This window comes from Paramisgurnus dabryanus, chromosome 13, assembly GCF_030506205.2.
Source record: "Paramisgurnus dabryanus chromosome 13, PD_genome_1.1, whole genome shotgun sequence".
Taxonomy (NCBI): Eukaryota; Metazoa; Chordata; class Actinopteri; order Cypriniformes; family Cobitidae; genus Paramisgurnus; species Paramisgurnus dabryanus.
The window spans coordinates 14,943,588-14,969,835 of NC_133349.1; the positions used below are offsets into that span (position 1 = coordinate 14,943,588).

General features: G+C 37.7%; 1 protein-coding gene across 20 annotated transcripts in view; it reads left to right on the forward strand.

The window, feature by feature from the left end:
• The window catches only part of ptk2ab (protein tyrosine kinase 2ab), a 75,585-nt gene that overhangs the window by 21,525 nt on the left and 27,812 nt on the right, over window positions 1–26,248 (forward strand). For 8 of the 20 annotated variants that reach the window (XM_073811587.1, XM_073811583.1, XM_073811580.1 and 5 more), the window contains 19 exons: window positions 1,353–1,579; window positions 3,071–3,237; window positions 7,535–7,622; window positions 8,367–8,446; window positions 8,856–8,918; window positions 12,249–12,303; window positions 14,289–14,429; window positions 14,669–14,746; window positions 14,834–14,932; window positions 15,002–15,119; window positions 15,384–15,423; window positions 15,823–15,881; window positions 17,254–17,268; window positions 20,585–20,641; window positions 23,036–23,065; window positions 24,212–24,309; window positions 24,441–24,525; window positions 24,691–24,791; window positions 26,124–26,239. In XM_073811587.1, the coding sequence (XP_073667688.1) occupies window positions 1,385–1,579; window positions 3,071–3,237; window positions 7,535–7,622; window positions 8,367–8,446; window positions 8,856–8,918; window positions 12,249–12,303; window positions 14,289–14,429; window positions 14,669–14,746; window positions 14,834–14,932; window positions 15,002–15,119; window positions 15,384–15,423; window positions 15,823–15,881; window positions 17,254–17,268; window positions 20,585–20,641; window positions 23,036–23,065; window positions 24,212–24,309; window positions 24,441–24,525; window positions 24,691–24,791; window positions 26,124–26,239 (1,685 nt within the window). In that variant the 5' untranslated portion in view covers window positions 1,353–1,384. Of the gene's footprint in view, window positions 1–1,352; window positions 1,580–3,070; window positions 3,242–7,534; window positions 7,623–8,366; window positions 8,447–8,855; window positions 8,919–12,248; window positions 12,304–14,288; window positions 14,430–14,668; window positions 14,747–14,833; window positions 14,933–15,001; window positions 15,120–15,383; window positions 15,424–15,822; window positions 15,882–17,253; window positions 17,269–20,584; window positions 20,642–23,035; window positions 23,066–24,211; window positions 24,310–24,440; window positions 24,526–24,690; window positions 24,792–26,123; window positions 26,240–26,248 lie in introns of those variants that run through there. The other 12 variants (XM_073811582.1, XM_065298230.2, XM_073811575.1 and 9 more) reach the window with 6 other exon arrangements.

The window sequence follows — 26,248 nt, forward strand, 5'->3', positions numbered from 1 at the left end:
CCAGTGTTGTTCTCTGGGTAAAATAATTAAATGAAATCTTTATCATAAATCTTATAATAAATGGTAAATAGATACAGTTCTTCACCGATATATTGCTCAATAATCGGTATTGGTATAAAAAAACACACACGGCCGATATAGTCATGGTCGATATATCCTGTTAATGCAATGAAATTGAGCTCTGTGTATAGAAAGTGTAAAGAAACCTCATTAAGGTAATGTTCAATCATTCAGAAAATGTTATCACCCCACAAAACTATTGGTATTGGCAGATAAGGGTAGTGCGGATAGACGAAAGTATTGTGCATCATGACGATAGTTGGTGATGGTTGTTATTATTATCATCATAGTTTAACATTAACATGCGCATTGATTCCTTCTTGCACGCACCTGGACATAATGCGCGTGTCTTGGACTCTTGCTCAGACCTGAACGCGTGGCATGGACCCCTAGCACCTGAACTTGTAATGCGCATGAGTCGGACTCTTCTTCGCACGTAGCTTGTAATACGCGTGGCTTTGACATTTCCTTGCACTAGAGAGGTTGGCATGCAGGGGTTTAAAACCAGCAAGTGTTTTGTTCCCCTTCCCTGACACGCAGGAAGTTTTAGAGCGCCTCGGTCAGATTAATGGCATTAGTTTTAAGAAGATTGTTGTAATGACAGTGTTGCCCTTCCTTTTTTTTTGTCCACCAATCAAGTGACTTCAATAAATGAGCAAAAATGAACAAATAAATAAATGAGTAAACTACTGCCCCGCCCCCCGATACTATTGTGTATCGGCAAATCTTACAGGCTGACGATAGGACGATCTCATACTTCCTTTTACAGTAGTTTATTTCAGACAACAAGGGAAAATAAATGACAAGTGACCTTCGTTCATATATCATATCTAACACTTATTAACTGTTTGATGTATGGATTGTTAGCTACAGGTCCTTGAATTTTTTCCTGGGTGCCAAACGTCTTCACACAGTTGTAATCCATGCTTGTCATCTCCCCTCCTCTTTAGCAAACCCAAACATTTTATTTTCAACAAGGTTTTTGTTTCAGAGATCAGGTTAGCCACCAGCCAGACTGGAAGTTTACTTAGGTTCAGGTGCATAACTGCGACAGCGCGGGTGTCCGATGAAACCTATATCTATAACCTAGCTAGTATATCTTAATGCATGTGCTTTTACACTTTGCTCATTTAAAACCTTATCAAAACTCTGATCTAATTAACTAACAAAAGTTCAAATAAGTGAGCAAGTGACAAATATCGGAATCGACCAGTAGTTGTTTTTATCTGTATCAACCAAAAGACTATTTCCTGTTCACGTGTTAACATCATCTTTCTGTGTCTTCTCTGTAGAATATGACAGACAGTTAGCACCCACCAAAGCCATGGCAGCGGCTTACCTGGACCCCAATCTGCCACATGCCCTGAACCAGGGGGTGAAGCCTCGCTTCAGCGCAGGGATGGAGCGGACGGCGGGTGCTCCGGAGCGCGTGCTCAAGGTCTTCCACTACTTCGAGAGCAGCAGTGAACCCTGCACTTGGGCCAGCAACATCAGACACGGGGACTCGACCGATGTCAGGGTAAGTGTACACATCTGCTGGGTCACCTGGGTGTAAGCTATGACAGCTTTAGGATTCTTCCATAGTTGGGTCAAATATAGACAAACCCATGTGTTGGGTTATAAATAACCCATAAACTGTAAAACAAAGATAGACGTAGTGTCCGTGACGTCACCCATAGCTTTCTGAAGATCGTTTTTGAAGCTTAAAGTAAGCGTTGCCTGCCGTCGCCATCTTGGCCGCGCATCACTCACGGATATCCAAAAATGTGTAAAAAGGCAGGACGTGGGTGAAGCTGAGGTGACTGGTTGCTGAAACCACGCCCGCCTAGCTCGACTCTAGTGACAGTGGCTGTTCAACCATCACTCAAGTGGCCACACCCTTAATTATGCAGAATTTTAAGGCTTAATATCATTTAACGGATGAGTTACAAAAAAATTCACCCCCCTCACAGTTGTCATGAAGGGCAAAATTAGCTATATAGACCAAAAATATGTTGTACCAGGCTGTAAAAATATTATTTTCTACTGTAAAGCATTTTAACATGGAGGTCATTGGGATTTGACTCTCTTTTGGAGCCAGCCTCAAGCGGCCAGTCGATGAATCGCAGTTAAATCACTTCCGTATTGGCTTCATCAGAGAGATCGGAAGGTAGCCCCTTGAAATAACCCATTTACCCAGCAATGGGTTGAAACAACCTAGCATTTGGGTTAAAATTTCCTCTTGAGCTCCAGGCTGTGCAGAGTTGTTCAGTATGCAGCTTGGCGTGGTGTAGACTAGAGTGCTTGTGGTAAAACCGTTCAGACAATGGCTTACTACTCTAAATTATTTAATGAGGTTGGTTTTTGAAGGAGAGTAGCTGTGAGACTTCAAAGTGCATTGTCCTGCTTTTATCGCTCGCACGGCTGTCGTTACCCAGTTTTTTTGCTGTTTCTTGCAGGTTTACACCGTATACTTTTCGGGGCGAAACCTCATCAAAATATCTAAAGACCTGCTGTATTCAGAGCGCCTTTACTGAACCATTACTAATTCACTTTGTGAAATAGATTAAATTCTGTTTTGGGGCTAAGTGTGATAAAAGCTTGTAATTAATCTGGGTTTTGCCTCTTTAATAAGTTGTGTATGCTGTATGTTAATATTTAATGTCTGTAAGTGCTCTTGAGAGATATCAGCTATCGTTATTCATCAAACACTAATGTAACCTATCAGATCTGCACTAATGCATTTTGCAATTCGCATAATGAATTAAATAGCATGTTTCTATCCTGTTAGACATTGTGTATGATGTTTCAGCCGAGTCTTGAATGCCCTGCATTCTCTCTCTTTCCCAGCTTCCATTCAACATATTGACCCACCGCATGACACATTAATCAATGAGAGATTCAACTGAAAGACCTCTGATCTTCAGCATCTTCTCAGTTCAGATGTGCGCTGCTTTGAATATTTCAGAGAGTGTCAGCATGGGCTTAGGAATAGAATTACTTTCATGTATATCTTTTTTCTGTGTTTCAGGGCATTATACAGAAGATCTTAGACATCCATAAAGTAAGGTGTGTGTCTTGCTTTGGTCTGCGTCTGAGTCATCTGAGGACAGGTGAAATTCATTGGCTCCACCCTGATATGGGCGTTTCTCACGTGAGGGAGAGGTACGAACACAGTCATCCCCAGGATGAGTGGAGGTGAGTTAATTATTTTAAAGCTGATATCATGACCATACAAGCATTGCTATTATATCTCTTGACAGTTCTTGTGGATTGTCTTTTGATATTGAAAATACGTTCTCTTATTGATATACAGAAAATGCTTGAATTAAGCCATTTGTAGGTTGATTTCCCCAAAAAGTGTAAACACGGTTGCTCTGTGGGGCCATCCAAACATTGCTCTGGTGGACTTTCTGACCAATCTAACACAGCTTACACAAAGTTACCACAAAACGATGCATTATTTACTTACAAGTCCGCTCTACTACCCATGTGCTATCAACTACACTATGTGAAATACTGGCAGGTATATTTGGCCATTTAGGGACTCCAGCATTGATTTCTGTAATCATAATGCTTTTCGGTATAGTGGTCCCCACTTTCGCTTTGAGGTCTGTTGAATCTAATGATGGCGGTTAGAGTTCAACAGTATACAGAAAGATTATGAATTATGTACCATACCCTTATTTAATTGTATTAAAAGGGCCATGTCACAAGACTTTATACGGATGTAAAAAAAATACTTTGGTGTCCCCAGGAGTACACATGTGAAGTTTTAGCTCAAAATACCATATAGATAATTTATTATAACGCGTTAAAATTGACACTTTGTAGGTGCAAGCAAAAATGTGGCGTTTTGGGTGTGTCCTTTAAAATGCAAATGAGGTGATGAAATTCAAACACTGATCGCAATGATAAGTGATTTGTTGCTATTGAAACTCAATTGTGCTGTCATTTATTTTCTCTCTCTCTCTCTCTCTCTCTCTCTCTCTCTCTCTCTCTCTCTCTCTCTCTCTCTCTCTCTCTCTCTCTCTCTCTCTCTCTCTCTCTCTCTCTCTCTCTCTCTCTCTCTCTTTCTCTCTACTCTAAATGGCTGTGTCGTGGTTGGATAGTGCATATTAAGGGGCAGTATTATGATAATAAGATCTCCTTATGAGATCATAAGGAGAGCCAAATTTCAATAACCTAATTTTCCACGTGCTTGCAGAGAATGGTTTACCAAAACTAAGTTACTGGGTTGATCTTTTTCACATTTTCTAGGTTGATAGAAGCACTGGGAACCGAATTATAGCACTTAAACATGGAAAAAGTCAGATTTTCATGCCATAGCCCCTTTAAGCAACATTACATCCAACACAGGCCTTTATATATCCAGGTCATGCCTGTTTTATTGGGTTGACAGTGCACATTGTTCTACCATTTGTTTTTAGGGGGTAAGGGGTGATATAATGGCTCATGAATAAATAATGTGCTGAGCAGAAAGAGGAAGGTAGAGAAGTCTGCAATGCGGTCAGCCCATTGGCTGGAGCTTTGGGATGAATGTATCTTTTAGTTTTACTTAATGAAGCTGACTAAAGCGATGCAACTGAATTGCATATTGTTCATATTTCATTCATACAGCCCAGAGCTGTCCTCTCCATCCATTTCCTTCATTAGGGATGAATGGGCTTTCTATGTGTTTGCGGGGAAGTCCGCCGTTCAAAGGATGATCTCGGCTTGCTTACCCTCCAGCATGTCTTTATAATGAGAAACAGAGCTCAGATAACACGCAGCATTTGCTATAAAGCAAAAAATTACCCTCTGCAAACAGAGATCAGCAGGTTACATTCCTCTGCTGAAATAGAAGAGGATCCAATAAAATGGGACCACAGGGTAGCTTGTGTTTTTCATTGTCAGTGATCTTGTTTCCTGAATGTAATAGTATTATTTTTCAGCATAGCCGAAAAATACAGTCTGATAAACTGATCTAAAGCAGAAATCTAAACGGTTTGTTTTAACAATATTATTGTGTGGTTTATTGGGAATTTTAAAGAAGCATGACATGTGTTTTTTATTATTTTTTAATGTTCCCTGAGGTGTACTATAATATAACTTTTTGCTGAAAAACACAAATTTAAGTAATTTATGACATTTTCCACCTTAAATTTAAAGTCTGATTTGTGTGTTTCCCCTTTAAAGTCCCCATGAGATCAAAATTGAACTTGTAGTATAAATACGATAGGCTTAAAATAAATATAAAGGTGTGTGGTACAAAATGCAGACAAATTCTGCAGACAAAAGACAAGCATTCGAAATTTTTGGTACGTGCCCTTAAAATGTCTAGAATTTTTATGATGTCATCCTTCACTTCTCATTAAATTTTCTGTCCAATTAAATGCCCTCTAGACTCTGAAGTGTCCTGCCCCCTACTTTGCGTGGAACCCCTGGCTAAAATCGCCTGAGAATGAGATACTTGTTAATACATTAACATCATAGACTGTAAAAAACAAAATGGACGACAGCCATTCCCTCTCTTCCATTGGTGAAAGGTGAAGCCGTCACATTCCCGATACGCCACTGACATCTTTGGTCTTGTGTCTGTGCATTAGCGTTTTCGGGACCGGTCCTGCGCAGTAGTGAGTAGGAAGTAAAGCCGCGAAATCAAGGCCCCACTCTCGCAGAATGCGCATAATCACAGCTGTCAATCATGACGTGACACCACCGTTTTTATATAATTAAATAACTAACTAAAAACAAACTTATTTTAAAAACAAACACTTGAATTTACATCAGCGTGATAAAAACTACAGTAAATGACAGAAACCAGCTTCGGAAAAAAATATCTGAAGTGTAATTAAATTGTTTAGTTGGTCTCAAGTCCCATTGAATAACACGGGGGAGGCGGGGTTTATGACCTATACTGGGACCAGTCACTGGGGGGCGATCGAGACGTTTTGGCTTCACTTTTTAGGGCTTGTGCAGCATGCTTGATTAACATGATAAGAAATTTTCCATAAAGTGTAAAAATGCTTTCCATTGGGGTGAATGAAGTTTGGTATCGCGTAAGTGTCATGTGACCCGCTACAATGTGCACAAACATACAGGGTGCCAAACATAGATATGTATATAAAGGCTAGATGGCTCAAGGCGGAGTCAGCTGTGTCGTCACTTGGCGGCCATCTTAGGTCAGTGCTGCCATAGTGCTGCTCCCTGCTGCTGTGGACGGAAGGTGAGTGACATACGCCAACTAAAATGCTCGTAACTTGCTGAATTCTTGACGGATTTACAAACGGTTTGGTTTTTTACAAACGTTATTAACGTGGCTATAATTATGGATGCTTTAACATGTTTCATGAATTTTTTATTTATTTTTAGTATACGTATTCAGTGTCATAGGTACATCTTTGACGTTTATAACAAACCAATCCGTTTGAAAATCGGTAAAAAATTAAGCAAGTTATGGTCATTTAAAAGTACCTGCATCATTAAAACTCAATGCTACGAGTGGGCGAGCGCCCTGTCCTAAGATGGCCGCCAAAATGCGGACGTTCAACTCAATTGGCCATCAGCGCGGACGAGCCATCTAGCCTTTATATACATATCTATGGTGCCAAATACATAGAGAGTGCACACAAATCTGCGACGCAAACGTTTCGGATGTTATTTTTTAGAAGAATGATTACATAAATGCTTTTAAAATTGAAAAGAAAATGTGGTTAAAGCTATAAAACTGGCAGTATGGATTAATGATACCAAAACCAGCTATATGTCAAAAGATCAAGGCAAATAAGATTCCTAATGTCATGACCCCTTTAATAGGCAGCGAATCGATATTTTATGTGCCTACTAGAAAATCTTGCTGTCCTACCAAATCCAAATGTCCACACATTTCCAATGCAAAAGAGCTCTGACCCACACAAAGCATGTGATGCCATTCTCTGCTCAGTTTATTTCCACTGTTGTTTTGCTCTGTGTTTTAACTTAAGGAACAGGTTGCATTAATGTTATTTATGTCTTTGTCAGATTACGACGGCAGCAAATGCCAGGTATTGTACATTGTCCCCAGACGATTTACGTAGATGTGTCAGGCAGGTGCTACAGCGCTCTGGCTCATGCTCACATGGAGAGATGTGTAAAACTAATTTGGAGTAATTGCAAACAGACAGTGAGCCAGATGCATAAAACCAGGGTGTAATTTTACCTCCCCGACATATGCAGCTGTTGAGAGCAGGCGCTGATGGAATTGTAATTGTGTTGTTTGGCAGACTTTACAAGAGCGTATCTCTCTGGCACGTTCAGTCAAATAAAAAAATCAGCAATCTTTTTTGAAACATTATTATTGTTCAACATTCAAAACCAGTGTTTCAGCACACAATAAATGTATCGCATCTGAGGGCTTTATTCCTGTTTGGCTTTATTCCTTATTGGTTAGGATGTGTGACACCTGGTTAGGTGCACATCAAGCAAGCACATGTTTTATGTTTTTACATCATTTCTTCCTCTCTCTTCTCTTCAGATATGAGCTACGGATTCGATACTTGCCTAAAGGATTTTTAAAGCAGTTTACAGAGGACCAGCCAACTCTCAACTACTTTTATCATCAGGTGATGGATGATTTAATCTGACAGTTAGCAGAAACATAACATGCTTTTTACCCCACAAAGAGCATTAATTGGTTGATCCCGATCCCTCTCAGGTGTCCAGCAGGTCATGAGAGCGATGTTGGGAAAACCAGTAAATGTTTTTAACTGATGGAGCAACACACGTCATGGGTTTGATTCCCAGTGAATGCACTGCATAGAAAATATATGTAGATTGAATACACTGTAAGTGTTACTAGTCGAAAATAATCATAAACTTTTAAACGTTCTTGATAATGTGAGACATAAACCCTAGTTATCTAGGGGGAACTGACATAGGCGCACATGCCCCCTAAAAATGTCATTCACGCTTGAGAAAGATACTAAACCTGCATTTACTTAGGGAAGATTGTCTGATAATTAGTTTATCTGTGATTTCATTACATAAAAGGTAGGTAAACAAATTATTTTGGATCATGTGACTGATTCTAAAGAAAAACTCTGTACGGGTAACACAGCAAAACTCGTTTGTTTGTTTTTTTGATAAACCATTAATTTTCTTCATGAAAAGCATATTAGCTCTGTCTTATCTGCTTGTTTTAAATTGAGGGCATCATGCCCTATAATTTATTCATGAAGTGCAAGATCAGTCTGTTCCAGAGAAGAATTTAAAAAATTTTTCTCCCAAATTATTTTACTTGGCAATTTCACTTGAAGTGCTGCTTTTTCGTGGCCAGATGTGTAATATTGTTACATTTCTGTTTCCAGGTGAAAAGTGACTATATGATGGAAATTGCTGACCAGGTTGATCAAGACATAGCACTTAAACTGGGCTGCCTTGAAATCAGGTATGTGACTAATGGGTGATTATCTAATTGCAGGTACATTTGGTGTCCAAAGTTTTTTTTTTTTGTCTTTTAATTATTTTAATAATTTGGTGCTTATCATCATCATCATGGATGACAAGATGTTAATATTTTCTGTGAAAAAGTCTTGTATACTTTAGCTGAAAATTAACAATTAATAGAAACTGACTTATTTGGAAAAATAAAATCATGATTTTCAGCTATATAAGTCACGAGAATATAAAACAAATATTATATTATGTCCTGCAACATTTGGTGATCCATGACAATGAGTACAAGATTATTAAAATAAAATAAAACATTTAAAAAAATCATCCATATTTATGTTTTTAACATGACTTTTAACAACTAATTTTTTTAATTCATTCTTCTCCTATTGTTTGTGTTTCAGGAGGTTTTTCAGGGACATGCGTGGTAATGCCCTGGATAAGAAATCAAATTATGAATTGTTAGAGTAAGTCATTGCTGGGAAAGATGCTGCTTATGTTTTGATTACTTGTAATTGATTCTAATCTGATCAGATGCAATTCCAGCAAATTGAATTGATCTTTTTTGTACCGAGTTTGTTTGTACAATTTCAAATTGCTAATTGTCACACAGAAGAGAAATTGGATTAACATTGAAGAAAGTGCTTTTATTGCTTCTAGCTTTGTTACTTAGGACACTGTTATGGTACATCAGACATTATTATTAAATCAGGCTTTCTCACTACATACTGAAAGAGTAGGTCTGTAAACCATTTGACACTCAGATTGTGTGTATATGGGTCAGAATATCTAGTCTGTGTTGCTTTGCCCACTGAAACCTGTCTGAGCTATTTATAGTAGAGTCTAATTGATCTTTGCTTATCTTCTGCAGTGGTGCATTGGCTCCATTTATTACTGTATTACTCAGATCTGATTCTTTGTTTTGGTTAACAATTTTATAGAACTATTATTTCTTTAAATCAAAATTCTTCCCTGCACTAACCCTTGTGTCTTTTCAAACCTGTATGATAAAAAAGAGCTTAAATTATCACATTTCCCTTTCCGGTTCAATGAAATTAAATGGTTACGCTCCAAAAATGACAATCATACAGCATACAATTAGTCCATATGGCGTACACACTATATTCCAAGTATATTCCAAGGATAATGTACACTGAAAAAAATAATTCATTCAATTTACTAAATTTTTTTACTCAATTGCAATCAATTTATTTAAGCTACATTTAAACAAAAGTTTTTTATTTTATTTTTCACATTTTTTGGTAGCACTTTATTTTACAGTACGTGTACTTACCTTGTACATATATGGTAAATAAGTTGTACTTACCGTAAAATAATGTGCTTTTTACACAGTTATTACATAGGACCTACCACCTAAGATATAGCATCATATACATGTCACTCTGAGGCAAACCCAACCATTGACTATCATATCCATTAACTACTGGGTACATTCACTAGTACACACTTATTGTGTATATACAATTTGTAAGTACAGTAGTGTTTGATATTAGTTATCATATATGAACACTATAAATATTTACCCTAACTTACCCTAAGCCTGTAAATACTAAATACTTATATTGTATATTTATTTGTAAGTACAGTAATGTTTCTCGTTAGTTACAGTATAGCTACACTATAAGTATTTATCTGTTATTACCCAGTACTTATCAAGAGTTACATAATAACTACCAAGTATGTACCACTTGTAAGTACAGTAATGATACCAATTCATTACCATGTAGATGCCTAAAAGTAAATACAACACATTTGTCGGTAAGTACAACTTATTTACCATATATGTACAAGGTAAGTACATGTACTGTAAAATAAAGTGCTACCAATTTTTTTGTTTTGTTTAAATGTAGCTTAAATAATTGATTGCAACCACTTACCTTAAAAAAAGTGTATTGAATGAATAATTTTTTTTCAATGTATAGGCAGCAGGTTGTTATTATTATGTAAGGAATAATTGACGACGGGCTGTTGAATTATAAGAAAATAATGCACACCCAAGGTGGTAATGGAGCACGAAGCGGTGCGCCGTTACAGCGTGGGTGTGCATTATTTTCAAATAATTCAAAGGACCAGAGTCAAATATTTAGCAATTATTATAGCTTAAATATTGATTTAAAATATTTTATTTGCTCATTCTTAACAAATGCAGAACTTCCGTGAGGAAAGACAAGACATTCAAATGTCACAAACACACTATTTAGTTTAATCATTTGTAAATATAATGTCATATATTTTATTAAAAGACATATTTGTCATACCGTATTTTCTGGACTATAACTCTTTTCTGGACTATAACACTTTTTTTCATAGTTTGGTGGGTCCTGGAACTTAAGTTCAGGTGCGACTTAGGGGGTTTTCACATTAGCACTTTTGGTGCGCACCCTGGTTCGATTGACATCAGAGTTCGGTACATTTGGATGATGTGAACGCTGTCTTCCGAACTCGGGTGCGCACCCGCGAAACATACTCGAGTCCGCTTAAAAAGGGTGGTCTGGGGTCCGGTTCATGTGAACTCCAGATCGGTTCGCTGCTAATGTGAGCGCAATCGTACCAAATCGCGGAAGTGAACCACTGTTAATTACGTATTATATGGAATTTCCCACCAAAACAGACGTGTGTTTGTGTGCGTGCACTTACCTTGACAACAAAATGCATAGAATGCTTGCTTGACTTTTGTCCTTATTTTTTTAAACCTTTGGTTTTGTTTTCAAAGAAATAATACAGAAACACACTTGCGTCTGTCTGCCCCAAACATACTAAAGTCGTTTCGATGACAACGGGCTGTCCACTGACGTCAATTTTTGCGGAGGCATTCAGAAATCATTGCTGCGTCCCAAATCGCCTACTTCCATACTATATAGTAGGCAAAGAGTACGAGAAGTAGTGCTTTTCGCCTACTATATAGTATGGAAGTATGCGGTTTGGGACACAGCCCATCTCTTGTCGTCTTCTCGTTTACAGCGGTTACCAAGCAACATGAGAACGCGCCGGCTGCAGCTTTATGATGCAAGCGTACCGCGGTTCGGATGCAAAAATAATATGTGAACACAGTCCATGGGGGGCATCGGGAGGGGGGAGCAATCGAACTCGGGTTCGGACCAGGCAATCGCACCAAATGTGAAACCGTCCTTACATAACTTCGGGACCTTTTTGAACTTGATTTGGCTTGTCGTGTTAATTTAGCCTATTCAGTCTCACAAGTATGTTCTGTATACTATTTTGTATCGTGTAAATAATGGTTTATGTTTCTTTAAAATGTACGGACACCTAATTAGCCTGCTGTTCTGTGCTATTGTTTAGTTGAATAACTTGCCTTTCCAGATGTTCTTCGGCTTGGATTTTGTGATGTCATTTTCTAAATAAATGCAACGTATAGTCCAGTGCGACTTATATATGTTTTTTCTCTTAAAACCACATTTTTGACTGATGCGCATTATGCTCCGGAGTGACTTATAGTGCAGAAAATACGGTATTTATTTTTTGTGTAATATAAACTGTACCTGTCAAAAATTATTTGCAGCATCCAGGTTACCATGTGTTATTAGTTTTGAGGGGTTGTTATCTGGGAATAACAATCCTGCAAATTTTGCAACTGGCCAATCAGATTCAAGCATTCCTACAAGCAGTGTCATAAAGCAATATAATGGCTTTGTGTGACGAACAGAAAAAAAACTGGAAGTCATATGGGTTTGAAAACACAAAATGGGTAACTGATGGCAGAATTAAAATTTTAAGGATATTTTAACACTACATTTAATTTCTTTTTCTCCATGCAGGAAGGATGTTGGTCTGCGGAGATTTTTTCCAAAGAGTATAGTGGACTCAGTAAAGGTAAAGAGACATTTTTGGTGCAATACCTTCTTTATGATATTTTTCTTGCCTTAGCCTATAAATCAGGGTCCAAAGCGAACTGACAAATGTTAATTGGAGTCTGGCAACAAGTGTAAAGAGGGTGGAGATTTTTTTTATAAATAATAGGTTGGGGTTGGAGAGGTTCTTGTCTTGATTTATAGTATCCAATGAAATGTTATTGTTCATGTTATTATCTGGTTGGCCTCCCTTTGTGCTCTCAGACCCATGAGATGTTATGCCCCAGTTCTGTTATCTCTCTCTCTGAGGTTGCGATGAGGAGAACTGTACTAATGACATACAGTTTGCTAGAGAGCAAGTTTCCTTTTCAACCTGACCTACCTACTCTGTCTTCTGTATAATACTGTATGTCTGCTGTTACAGCGGACGACTGCTATTTTATTTCATAATGTTTCTGGATCAGCAATTATTTCTTCTTTTCAGATCGTTACATCATAAATCGAGTTATTAAATTGTTAGCACATGCGCTTGTATGTTCCAGAGGGATTTCCCCATTTTGTGCTGAAGATGTTATTTTGTCGCTTTCGTACGGTGTTGCTCTTCCCATGTATATTCATTCTACCCCAGAGCAGCCCAAAATCGCCTCCTTTTCATTGGTTGTCATGGAAACCAAAGGCCCTGTCAGGAAACTGAGAGAGTTATGGGCCGTCTTTGTTTTTAATTAAGATCCTTTAGCGCCACCAATATTTCCAAGCTCTTCATGAGAGGATCCTGATTTTAATGACCTAATTATCATCTGTGAATAATAATTACTTTGGTTGTGTTTATATAATTTGACACATCTTGTTTACGTTGATAAAGATTCGTTTGAAAGCTATCAGGAAGCAGTTTAATGTTTGGTGTTAAGTTTAAGCTTACTAATTAGTAAAGAAACATGTGCTAACTTGTTACCATTTAACAGAGCCGGTTTTAGGAAATCAGTGAGTGAATGGATGAGATTTGCTCTCAGTGTTAGATTGTACCACTTGAAATGACTCACTGAATACTTCTCTTAAATGATTCTCTAAACAACACTATCAGCTTTCCTGGTTGTTGAAATAAGCCTTGTGTACTCTTAAAGGGTTTGTTATTTCATCAAACAATATTTCAGGATTTTGATTGTTTTCAACTGTACTCTACCTACTTTGCTACCTTTACAGTCATTGTTCGGGGAATAAATGGACCCGCCCCAAACTCACGATTTTGATTAAGCCCACCAAACTCATGCTATTGGTTAATTGTTTCTCTGTCGGGCCACTAAAATTTGAAACTCTCTTAAATGGACACTCCACTTTTATTAAAATTTTCATTTTCCAGCATCCCTAGAGTTAAATATTAGATTTGTACCGTTTTGGAATCCATTCAGCCGATCTCAGGGTCTGGCTGTATCACTTTTAGCATAGCTTAGCATAATCCATTGAATCTGATTAGACCATTAGCATTGCGCTAAAAAATAACCAAAGAGTTTCGATATTTTTCATATTTAAAACTTTACTCTTCTGTAGTTTCATTGTGTACTAAGACTGACAAAAAAATGTAAAGTTTTTAAGCATTATTACGCAGCAGCCGAAAATAGTCCCCTAGTTACTTTCATTAGCAGGGCACTATTTTCGGCCAACAGTTTGAGAGTAAGTTCCTAGCCATTTCTGCCTAGAAAATCGCAACTTTCTGTCAAACTTAGTACACGATGTAACTACAGAAGAGTCAAGCTTTAAATAGGAAAAATATCAAAACTCTTTAGTTATTTTTTTTTGCGCGATGCTAATGGTCTAATCAGATTCAATGGATTGTGCTAAGCTATATGCTAAAAGTGGTAGCGGAGATCAGACTTGGAGATGAGCTTAATTAATTCAAAAACGGTAAGAATCAAATGTTGGAAAAGAGCTGGAAAACAAACATATTTTCAAAAAAGTGGAGTGTCCCTTTAAATAAAAAACCACAGTGTCATGTTGTGTTTTGTTTTTCAGGCCAAGTCGCTGCGAAAATTGATCCAGCAGACGTTTAAACAGTTTGCCAATTTGAATGATGAGCAGTGTATTCTCGGGTTCTTTGAAATCCTGTCGCCCATATACAGATTTGACAAGGAGTGTTTTAAATGTGCTCTTGGGGTAAGTATGTTTGCACTTTATTCTAGTTAATTTAATTTAATTTAATTAACTTAAAAAACATCTTTTAATTCCCCAGTATCACTATTGCAACCACCATGATGGTGACGGTGTAATTTAATGATTGTTCTGTGGTGCCCCCTGTTGGCCAAATAAGTTAATTAATGTACTATTCCTGTATGAAATGTAAAATGTGTCAAGGTAGATATGGCTCAAAAGTAAGGATATTTTGTGTGTGACAGTCGAGTTGGGTGATATCTGTGGAGCTGGCCATCGGCCCTGAGGAGGGGATCAGTTATCTGACGGACAAAGGCTCGAATGTAAGTAGTATAATGTGACAAATGCTTTGATCGATGGGTGGAGGACTACATTGATTGACTAATATCTCTCTTTCTCTATCCGTGCAGCCCACGCACCTGGCCAACTTCACACAGGTTCAGAACATCCAGTTTGAGGAGCGAGATAGGAAGGGAATGCTGCAGTTAGATGTGGCCGGGGCACCTGAGGTAACTCATATCTTTTTGTTTTGTTTTGTTTGTTTGGTATTAGTTTGTAATCTTGTTTGTGCATTCCAGCCTCTGACTGTAACAACAACGACTCTGAACATAGCAGAGAACATGGCTGATCTCATTGACGGATACTGCAGGCTTGTTAGTGGGTTGTCCTCTTCGTTTATTGTCCGGGTACAGAAAGGTGAGTCTACAAAATATACACAAATAGTAAATTGCAGGTTGCCACCTTATGACTTTAATGTGGGTTACTGGTAAACTCTTTTTCTGAGATCTCTTTTCTCATATCACCTCAAATCACAAACTCATTAAACACCTAATGATTTTTGTTGCTTTGCCAGCACACTTGTATACTGTAAATACAACTTTAGATAGATCTACTTAGTCTTGTTTCAGTTACGTGACATAAACATTTTTAACAAAAAACACATGCTCTCTGTGTTAACAGAGGGAGAGAGAGCGCTTCCATCAATCCCAAAGGCTCCAAGGTAAGTCTCAAAATTCAAATGAGGTAACATGGTCAATGCCACAAATCTGCTTATTTGATTATTGACCTATATAAAGTTCAAATTCTTAAAATTGTTTCATAATATGTCTCTCTGTCTGTGAAAAACAAGTGACTAGGTGTAAAAAGCCCCTGTGGCTCAAACATGTGGAATCTCTCAGCGTACCTCTAAACTAATCTCACCCTCAGCCTAACTGCCATTAAAAATCAGTGTCCGTGCCTGTCTGTTATGTCCTCTCCCCTTTCGCACACTAATGAAACAGCCTGGCTTAGTGGCCTCAGCACGGATCAGTATGTTCTGCCTGATTTGGAGAAGGTCACGCTGTGATTAAGTTTGATCGAAAATGTACACCATTCATCTTCTTCAATCTCTGTCACGCAGATCAGCCAACCATGAGAAACGGTTACAAGGCGTTCGGGCCAAAGCCATCTCTGTTTCAGGTAGGATCATATTCTCATCCTCTCACGTCCTGAGCTGTGACCTCTAATTTGTATTATGATGATGACTTTTTGTGTTTTCTGTTACTGGGTAACACATGGTCATGGTTATTGCTGACTCGGATACATTAGCTTTCATGAAGTTTGTGATCACCTGCATTGGTTTTCAAAAGAGGTGATCGTTAATTTAAAGGAAATTTTGTCATCATTGATTTACTCACTGTCATGTTATTACAAACCTGTATAAAGTTCTTTGTTCTGATGAACACAAAGGAAGATATATTGAGGACTGTTTGTATCCTGATCAGAAGCACTATTATTTTTTCCTACTATGGGTGTCATTGGATCTTGTGATCAGTGTGGTTACAAACATTCCTCAAAATATCTTACAGAACAAAGAAATTTTATACAGGGTTTTAAATAAATTATGACAAAATTTAAATTTTTGGGTGAATTATTTCTTTAACACAGAAATTTATGTTTTGAAATCACTGCTTTAAATAAAAGCATCTTGAATAAGTAGAATTGTGTATGAATTCAAGCAAAACCCAAAGTTTGAATTGATAAATCTGATTCTAGATCAGTGAGCATTATAGACTGTTATCTGTATGTGCTATTGCACTACTACTAGCACTCTACACAGTAATAGGCTTTTGTCTAGTTCACTGAAATTGATTTTTTTTTTCTACAATTTGAATAAATGTAGTGACACTACATTACACTGTAATTGTACCTTTGGTTGTTTGTGTGTGTATGTGTGTGTGTGTGTACCTGGTAATTATCACGTTGTGGGGACCAATTGTCCCCACAAAGATAGGAATACCAATGTTTTTGTGACCTTGTGGGGACATTTTGATGTCTCCATGAGGAAACAAGCTTATAAATCAAACAGAATGATGTATCTTGAAAATGTGAAGTAGTAGAAGGGTTTCTGTGATGGTTGGGGTTAGGGAATGGGGCAGGTAAGGGGAATAGAATATACAGTTTGTATGGTATAAAATGCATTACGTCTATGGAATGTCCCCATAAAACATGGAAACCAGAATGTGTGTGTGTGTGTGTGTGTGTGTGTGTGTGTGTGTGTGTGTGTGTGTGTGTGTGTGTGTGTGTGTGTGTGTGTGTTAGAGAAAGTTTGTGCATGCTTATTCAATTTATCTAAGGAATGTTAGTCCATTCTTTAAAATCTGCTTTCTGTTACTTGGGGCTTTGATTATTGCATGTGTAACAACCATGAAATCATCTTACCCACTATAAGCCTTTTCTCAGCGTTGACTTTATTTATTATGATAAATAAATTCATCTAATTCTCTTTTTTATTTTCTCTCTGTCTCTCTCTCTGACTTTTAAATCATTTGCATGCTGGCTGGATCCACAGATGATATTGATGATGGTAAAGTCTTACTTTTAATATGCATTTATTGCTGAATTCAGGCGAACTGAAAAACACAAGTGCCGTTGAATACATTTACTTGACACAGATGGATATTTAATATAAAAAAACATGCAAAAAGTCTATCAAATGGTTTATAAACAAAGAAGTTTAGCTGATACCTGTCCCTCCGGGTACAAATATGATGGCTGCGTCCGAAAACTCTAAATTGCTGCCTTCTGAGGCAGCTTTCAAAGGCAGGAAGGCATCAAGGCATGTCCGAATTCAATGTTGGGTTTACTTCCTGTCTCCTGAGATACCCATGCGTGGGCTTACAATAAGAATGTACCAGGTCAAGCCTGGTCGAGTTCGAAAAAATAAAATGGCGGCCAAGGAAGCGACTGGAGCACAAATTTAGTGTAAATTAAGGTAGAATTTCACTTTTTACACCTTTTAAATGCATTTCTATCGAGAAACTAGTATTGTAGTTTTCAAATATGTGATTAGTTATCACAAAGGTGCTCTCTGTTTATATTTCAAACACGATGCCTTTGAAGTGTGTCCGAAAGTCTTTCTCTGAGCTGCCTTCATGCCTCCGAAGTCATTTCCTCATGAGGCAGCGAGGCAACGAGTCACTGCCTTGAGTTTTCGGACGCAGCCGATATTGTTTCAGTGTTTGACTCTTTTAAAGTCCCTGTAAAGTTGGATATTAAATGTGTAACACCACAGACAAAATGTGTTATTAACCACTTTACCAAATTCGAATGATGAAAAAAAACAAGTAAATAAGTTGGAAATCTTGGAAAAACAGGCAGAATTCTCTGCTTTCGAGTGGTGGGGTGTGTCCACTGTCGGCACTGTAATGGCTGTTTCACACGGTACGCGGTAAGCGGCAAAATCGCCGCGCGGCTTCAGCTTTTCTCTTGTATTGGAAGCTTTTTGTGCAGCATTTAGTGCAAATATGTTTATCTTCAACGGCGCCTGTCATGAAGTACCATGTCCGGAGAAGGAACTGAATTTTGGGTGCACAAGCAAGGCGTGTGGACCAACTCCGCTTCACCTCTGTAACCGTCCCTGTTTTGCCACTTTCCATACGTCTCTTATTGAAAAAGAACTAAACACACGCGGTTGCCGCGTACCGTGTGAAACGGCCTTAACACGTCCCCTCATGGAAAACCTGCCATCTCTTTTATACCTGTTCACACTGTCAGTCAAAATTAGATTTTGGTGCATATCCGAACTCACTGTCCATTTATGTGTATTACAACTGTTCAGATCTAATCTTTGCTTCCTGTAGCAATCTGCTCTTTTCCTGATCATCGTTCTATGGCAACGACGTTGCGCTGGCACGACAATCTGCCTTGACATCTGACGTGTTTATGTTTAACATTATGCGACAGCATGACATAACCAAAAAGCTACATAAATGTGATCAGAGCGATCAGACTGAATTGGGTTTCCGGAAATGCGATTTGAAAAGGATTTCGAACCACCTCTGGATATAGCCTGAAACGGATTAGAAAAAACGGATTTCATTTGGTTTCTGTCCGTTCACCTTCTTAATGTGATTTGATTCTAATCAGGTATGCATCAAAATCAGATTTGGATTGACAGTGTGAACAAGGTCTTAGTTTGAAATACTGCTACAAACTGACTGGATGCTCGTTGTTGTGTTAGGGGTGGGGCCATGCGCTGTGTTTCAAGTGCGTCATGACACTGTTTTGAATTCAGAAATTTTGAAAAACTGTTTAACAATCTAACTCTGCAATTTAGTACTATAGTTTACAGTCATTGTGAAGTGTTTCTGCAATACATTTAGGCATTACGGGGCAGTTTTCCAAACCGGGCTTATCCTAGTTCCATGCATGTTTGAGCTCCCTTAATTTAAAAACACCTCGTACTGACATATCTTAACATATATTAATCCCATTTTTTTGTCTCAAGGTTTGTTTATAAAAACGACTTAAATGTGCCACAATAACTTAGGCCGAGTTCTGGTTTAATCTAAACCCTGTCCGGTAAACTGACCCTACCTTTGCATGAAAGAATTTAAAAACAATTTTCAAGATTGACTTTACCGGGACTTTAAATGGCTTGACCATTTGAGAATTGGTTTTCTTTGGACACTGAAACAATACGTGGGTCAATATGCTTAGATTGTGTCACAGCTGTGAATCATAGTTTCCTACTTGCTGTTTGATCACAGGTTGTATTAGGAGGAGGGATTGTGTAGCAGGAAATTAGTCATCAATGTTTTTCCAGGAGATAAACTTTCAGTTCTGTTATTTTTTACACCTATGAGTGATTACACCTGCATATACGCAAGATAACGATAATCAAAATGAACTAAAATCCACAAAATCTAAACCTATGTCACATATGTTCATTTAAACTCCAGAAAGATAAGGTGTCTAGGTGCATGACCTCCTGCACCTTTACCTTCCAGTGGAATTTTAAAGGAACACGCCCAGATTTTGGGAATTTAGCTTATTCACCGTATCCACCAAAGTTAGATAAGTCCATACATACCTTTCTCATCTCCGTGCGTGCTGTAACTTTGTCTGACGCAGCCCCACGCTAGCTTAGCTTAGCACAAAGACTGGAAGTGAATGGCTTTAGCTAGCATACTGCTCCCAATAAGTGACAAATAACACGAACATTTTCCTACTTATATGTTGTGATTTGGATAGTCACACCGTGTACAAATAACAAGGTGATATGAGAGACAGCCATCTTTTAACAGTATACATACTGGGAACTATATTCTTAGAAGACGAAGCACTGCTACTTGGGCGGAGTGATTTGCACAACTCTGACCGAACTCTCTGCTCCTCACCAGGGGCTTCTCGGGTGCTGTGAGCAAATCACTCCGCCCAAGTAGCGGTGCTTCGTCTTCTGAGAATGCAAGTAGTCATCGCCTGCCTGAGAATACCTTTTAAGAACACACATCCTATTCTTTTGCTGTAAGGGTGAAGTGTTTGCTTATGGTAGTCTTTACTTGGTAGTTGTCTTAGCAGTCAAAATCTGTTGATTTCCACCACATTGCTCTGGGTTCATACTTAAAACTAGACAGGATAGACACAATAGCTGCAGGGTTACCCATGACTTCATCTGTTTTTCTGTTCTCTGGAAAAACGCTCCCCCTTTTATCCACATACTTGCACTTTAAACTCTGATATCACAGTTGTGTGGATGTGATCTTAACCAACTCGAGCTCCTGCACGCTAGAGAGCTAAACGCTTCGACACAGAGACACTTGGGAAGCGGTTGGTTGTGCTTGTGTTGAAAAGTTTGCTGGGGTATTTGAGCTTACACAGACTGTTTATTCCCTTTTCAGAAACAGACGACTACGCAGAGATCATAGATGAAGAGGACACCTACACTATGCCTTCCAGTGAGTATCTGTGTCTGATTTCACACTGGTCACAGATAAGTATTATAATTATTAAGCATTAATTTCACTCTCAAACTAGCTACAATCATTTTTCGTTATTTTGTCCACAAATTAAAGTTTTTTGTGCTTGTACGCTGTGAATATTTCAATATAAGCATATTGCTTTACAATGCCATAGAATAACCATTTTTTTGGTAAATTGTTACATCCTTTAACATCTGGAGGACATGTGAAGAATCTTAAAGGGATAGTTCACTTTAAAATGAAAATTATGTCACCATTTACTCATCCTCATGTTGTTTTAAACCTGTATGAATTTCTTTTTTCTGATCAACACAAAAGAAGATATTTTGAGAAATGATGTAAACACACAGCAGTAAGTGACCATAGACTTCCATAGTAGGAAAAAAATATTTTGGAAGTATTGTGATAAATGACTAAGAAAATATTTTGATAAATGATGGTAAGCACGCAGTTGACAGTATCCATTTAATTCAATTATATTTTCTTATTCCTACTATGGAAGTCAATGGTCACTATCTGCTGTGTGTTTACCATCATTTCTCAAAATATCTTCTTTTTTGTTTATCAGAAAAAAGAAATTCATACAGTTTTAGAACAACATGAGGATGAGTAAATGATGACAGAATTTTCATTTTAAAGTGAACTTTCCTTTTAAGTTTAAAGTGTGTTGTATCTAGTTTAAAAGTGACATCGGATGAAATTTTCACTTGATTTTTTTGCATTTAGTTGTGTTTGCCAGCTCAGAAAAGGTGAAAAGAAAACATGTCGCCAGTTTGTTAGAAACTGTCTGAGTTTAAAAATGTGTCATCCAGCAGCCCGTTTCAATGTTTCTTTGTGGGCATCGTCTTGTTGTTTACTTGACATAATTTCACCAAGAGATATTCAGCACTTCACGTGTCTCGCCTCGACACAACCCATGGAAGATATGGGCGGGGTAAGCAGTAGCTCATTAGGCATTTAAAGATACATGCACCAAAAACGGGTCACTGTGAACAGAGGAGAAAAGTGTGTTTTTTCACAACCGCTGACAAATTTTTACCAAAAATGTTGCAGAAATACCTTAAAGAAACATGACAACTTGTGTGAAATGGGCATCCGATGTCACCTTTTAAGGGGCACTCCACTTTTTCTGAAAATATGCTCATTTTTCATCTTCCCTAGAGTTAAACATTTGATTTTTACCGTTTTTTGAATCCATTCAGCGGATCTCCGGGTCTGGCTGTACCCTTTTAAGCATAGTTTAGCATTATTTGTTGAATCTGATTAGACCATTAGCATCATGCTCAAAAATAACCAAAAAGTTTCCAATATTATTACGCACTGCCCGAAATAGCCATGCTATTAAAAGTTACCAAAGGGACTATTTTCGGGCACTGTGTAATATCATTGCGCCTCCTGCAGCCATGTTACAGCAGCAAAGTCCTTGATTATTACGCCAGAATGAGAGTATAGTTCCTAACCATATCTACATAGAAAATTGCAATTTTAAATTTTCTGTTGGTCTTAGTACACAATATAACTACAGAAGAGTCAAGTTTTAAATAGAAAAAATATCGAAGCTCTTTTGTTTTGTGTAATGCTAATGGTCTAATCAGATTCAATGGATTATGCTAAGCTATGCTAAAAGTGGTACCGCCAAACCTGGAGATCAGCTGAATGGACTCCAAAAAAGGTACAAATCTAATGTTTAGCTGAAAAATTAGCATATTTAAAAAAGCGGTGTTCCTTTAAAGTAGTGGAGTAGTAGTATTGTAACAGTATTGCCTTGCTATATTGTAAACTAAAATTGGACAATGTATTGAATTTGAGATTAATGCTGAAAATGTCGGGATATGGAGTTATATAGTTATTACGTGGTTCTATTGTAAATACACACTCTATATATCAATCAAGCACAATACTATTTTATGTTTTCCTTTTCTATTTTCTATGTTATCTACCTGAACACACTGTTTGGTGTTATTGATGCCAAGGCTCTTAAACTGCCTTGAGTCATTGTTGGTTTCTGCTTAGCTGTTTGTTTAGATCTGAAACTGAACCCTACAATAACGTTCAGTTTTATCTCTTTGTGTATGCGTGCGTCCTAGTCGGGGCAAGACTCAAACCTTTGTCAGCTGCATGCACGCTTTCATTGTACATTTACATATTATTCTAATAGACGTATAGAAAAATGTAAATCTACTATATACTTCCATAACTGAAATGATCCTGCTAAAAAGATTTGGTCAGAAAAGAGGACTTGGTGTTTAATTTATGTGTAAACGAATCTACTATCTACATCTACATTATGAAAAGGAAATACTTGTCCAGTAATGATGGCCTTAATGTTGTCCAGTGTTATATTTGCCATTTTGTTTTCTCTTATTATTGGCACAACAGAATATTACGGACTAGAAGAAGGTAAAAATGTCTCTCCTGCTGCTTTCATTCCTTTCTGCTTGTGTGTTTGTGTGCTTTTGCTTTGCCTGTATTTTGTTTCTGTGATTGATTGGATATCATTTATTCATTTACTTAATATAACAGACACATCTAACTTCAATGAAGGTGTTTCAAAAGGGCTTTTACACGGTTTTTTGTAAATCTTAAGATGATAACTTAACATGTCTTTTTAAAATGATTTGATTTGAGATGTTTTTGAGATGTATATTCATTTTGTGATTGGTAGTTAAGTTGTTATGGCATGTATGGGATGTATTTTATATTATTGAACAGATACATTGATTAAAGAATTGCATGGTGTCATAAAGGGACACTCCACTTTTTTTGAAGATCTGCTCATTTTCCAGCTCTCCTAGAGTTACACATTTGACTCTTATCGTTTTGGAATCCATTCAGCTGATCTCCGGCTCTGGCGCTACCACTTTTAGCATAGCTTAGCATAATCCATTGAATCTGACCATCAGCATTGTGCTAAAAAATAAACAAAGAGTTATTTTTCCTATTTAAAACTTGACTCTTCTGTAGTTACATCGTGTACTAAGACCGACAGAAAATTAAAAGTTGCAATTTTCTATGCAGATATTATGCATAATATAGCTATTGAAAGTAACCAAGGGGACTATTTTCGGGCAGTGCGTAATATCACTACGCTTGCTGCAGCCATGTTACATCAGCAAAGTCACTGATTATTACGCCAGAATGAGAGTATAGTTCCTAGCCATATCTGCCTAGAAAATCACAACTTTTAATTTTCCATCAGTACACGATGTAACTACAGAAGAGTCAAGTTTTAAATACAGTAGGAAAAGTATCAAAGCTCTTTGGTTGTTTTTGAGCGCTATGCTAATGGTCTAATCAAATTCAATGGATTGTGCTAAGCTATGCTAAAAGTGCTAGCGTCAGACCCAGAGATCAGCTGAATGGATTCCAAAACTGTAAAAATTTAATGTTTAACTCTGGGGGAGATGGAAAATGAGCATATTTTTTTAAAAAGTGGAGTGCCACTTTAAATGTTTGTTTGTTTGTTTGTATATCCAAGTAGAGTACATGGGGTAAAGTTCCCAATCACACAATGCGTGATGACTGTGAATCTGTTTTGTCTTTCAGCCCGGGACTATGAGATCCAAAGAGACAGAATCGAGCTAGGCCGCTGTATAGGAGAGGGCCAATTTGGAGACGTCCACCAAGGGATCTACATATGTCTGGTATAAGCGACTGTATAGCAGTACTTATATGAATGTATATGTATTTTAATGTTTGATTTGTGTGGATTAACAATGTAAACACAGTGGGGGAAAAGTACATTTTTAAGGCTTGTTTTTTTGTTTGATATCAGGAGAACCCTGCACTTTCTGTGGCAATCAAGACTTGTAAGAACTGCACCTCGGACAGTGTTCGGGAAAAGTTCCTTCAGGAGGCATGTGAGTGCCAAATCAAGCTTTTTACATTTTTACACCTGGTATTAACTAAGATGCGTATTCATTGATCCGATCACAGATGGACGATGCTTTTAACCGAAAAAAGTTGTCATTTTTGCGATGTTGGCTTATATTTAGCACTATAACATATATCTCATATATCCACAGTGACCATGAGACAGTTCGATCATCCTCACATCATAAAGCTCATTGGCGTCATTACGGAAAACCCTGTGTGGATCATCATGGAGCTGTGCACGCTGGGAGAGGTGGGCCATTTTTCTGGGCTACGTGTTATAATTTGATGTGGGGGTTTGGGGGATGAGGCTAAATGACTTAAATCAGCACAGAAGAGATAACTCAAGACTCAAAGGGAAAGTGATGCTATTAAACGCTCATTATTTACAGAGATTGAGGCCAAGCTTAAGGTTGAAGGAATCCATCATGCCTGCTTGTCTCATAAAATGGCCATAAAGGTGCAGTAAAGATGATTGCTAGCAGTGGCGGCTTGTTATAGTACCCAGATGATTCAATCAAAGTGACACGCTCTGTGACTGTGTATAGAGCTGGGTATATACGTGTGATTTTGTCGTACTAAGAGCCCTGCATCAACCAAGATCTTGTTGACATCTGTTACATGCATCTCAAATGTGTCTCTTGTGACCACTTGCAATGCTCAATTTTATTAAAGCACCCTTATTAACTAAACTGAGCAGACATCCAAAGCACAATGTTTGTTTATACTGTATGGATCAAATTTCTAGATGGGCTGCATATTTTATTTTAAAGAGGACATTTCACAAGACTTTTTTAAGATGTCAAATAAATCCTCAGTGTCCCCAGAGTACGTATGTGAAGTTTTAGCTCAAAATATCATTATAGATAATTTATTATAGCAAGTTAAAATTGTCACTTTGTAGGTGTGTGCAAAATGTGCCGTTTTGGGTGTGTCCTTTAAAATGCAAATGAGTTGATCTCTACACTAAATGGCAGTGCTGTGGTTGGATAGTGCAGATTTAGGGGTGGCATTATCCCCTTCTGACATCACAGGGGGAGCCAAATATCAATTACATATTTTTTCACATGCTTGCAGAAAATGGTTTACCAAAACTAAGTTACTGGGTTGATCTTATTCACATTTTCTAGGTTGATAAAAGCACTGGGTACCCAATTATAGCATTTAAACATGGAAAAAGTCAAATTTTCATGGTATGTCCCCTTTAAGCTCCACATACCTGGCTTAAACTCTTGTTTTAGCCAAATAGATGATTGAAGTAGGCAGTCCTTTATTGTGTTTACTGTTTTCCATCATTAGCATGTAAATACTACAGTGATCATAGTCATTTTTGGTATTATTCATTATATATAGTGGTGCAGAGAAATGGTAAAACTCTCTTGAATTGTCTTTTCTTACACCTGCGTGTTATTGTTTCCATGATTATAGCAGTGCTGTATAAACCTACAAATAGAGAGGACACAGCCTTAAATATCATGTAACAGAATTATACACCAGCGCCATCTAGTGATCATTGTTAGAGTCGAATAGTAAACACTTATTTACTGCTTTATTTTTGAAAGTCTATTTCTCCTTTATTTCCTAGCTCCGATCGTTTCTTCAGATTAGGAAATACAGTCTGGATTTAGCCTCGCTCATCCTGTTTGCTTACCAGCTCAGCACAGCTCTTGCATACCTGGAGAGCAAACGCTTTGTGCACAGGTAAGTGTA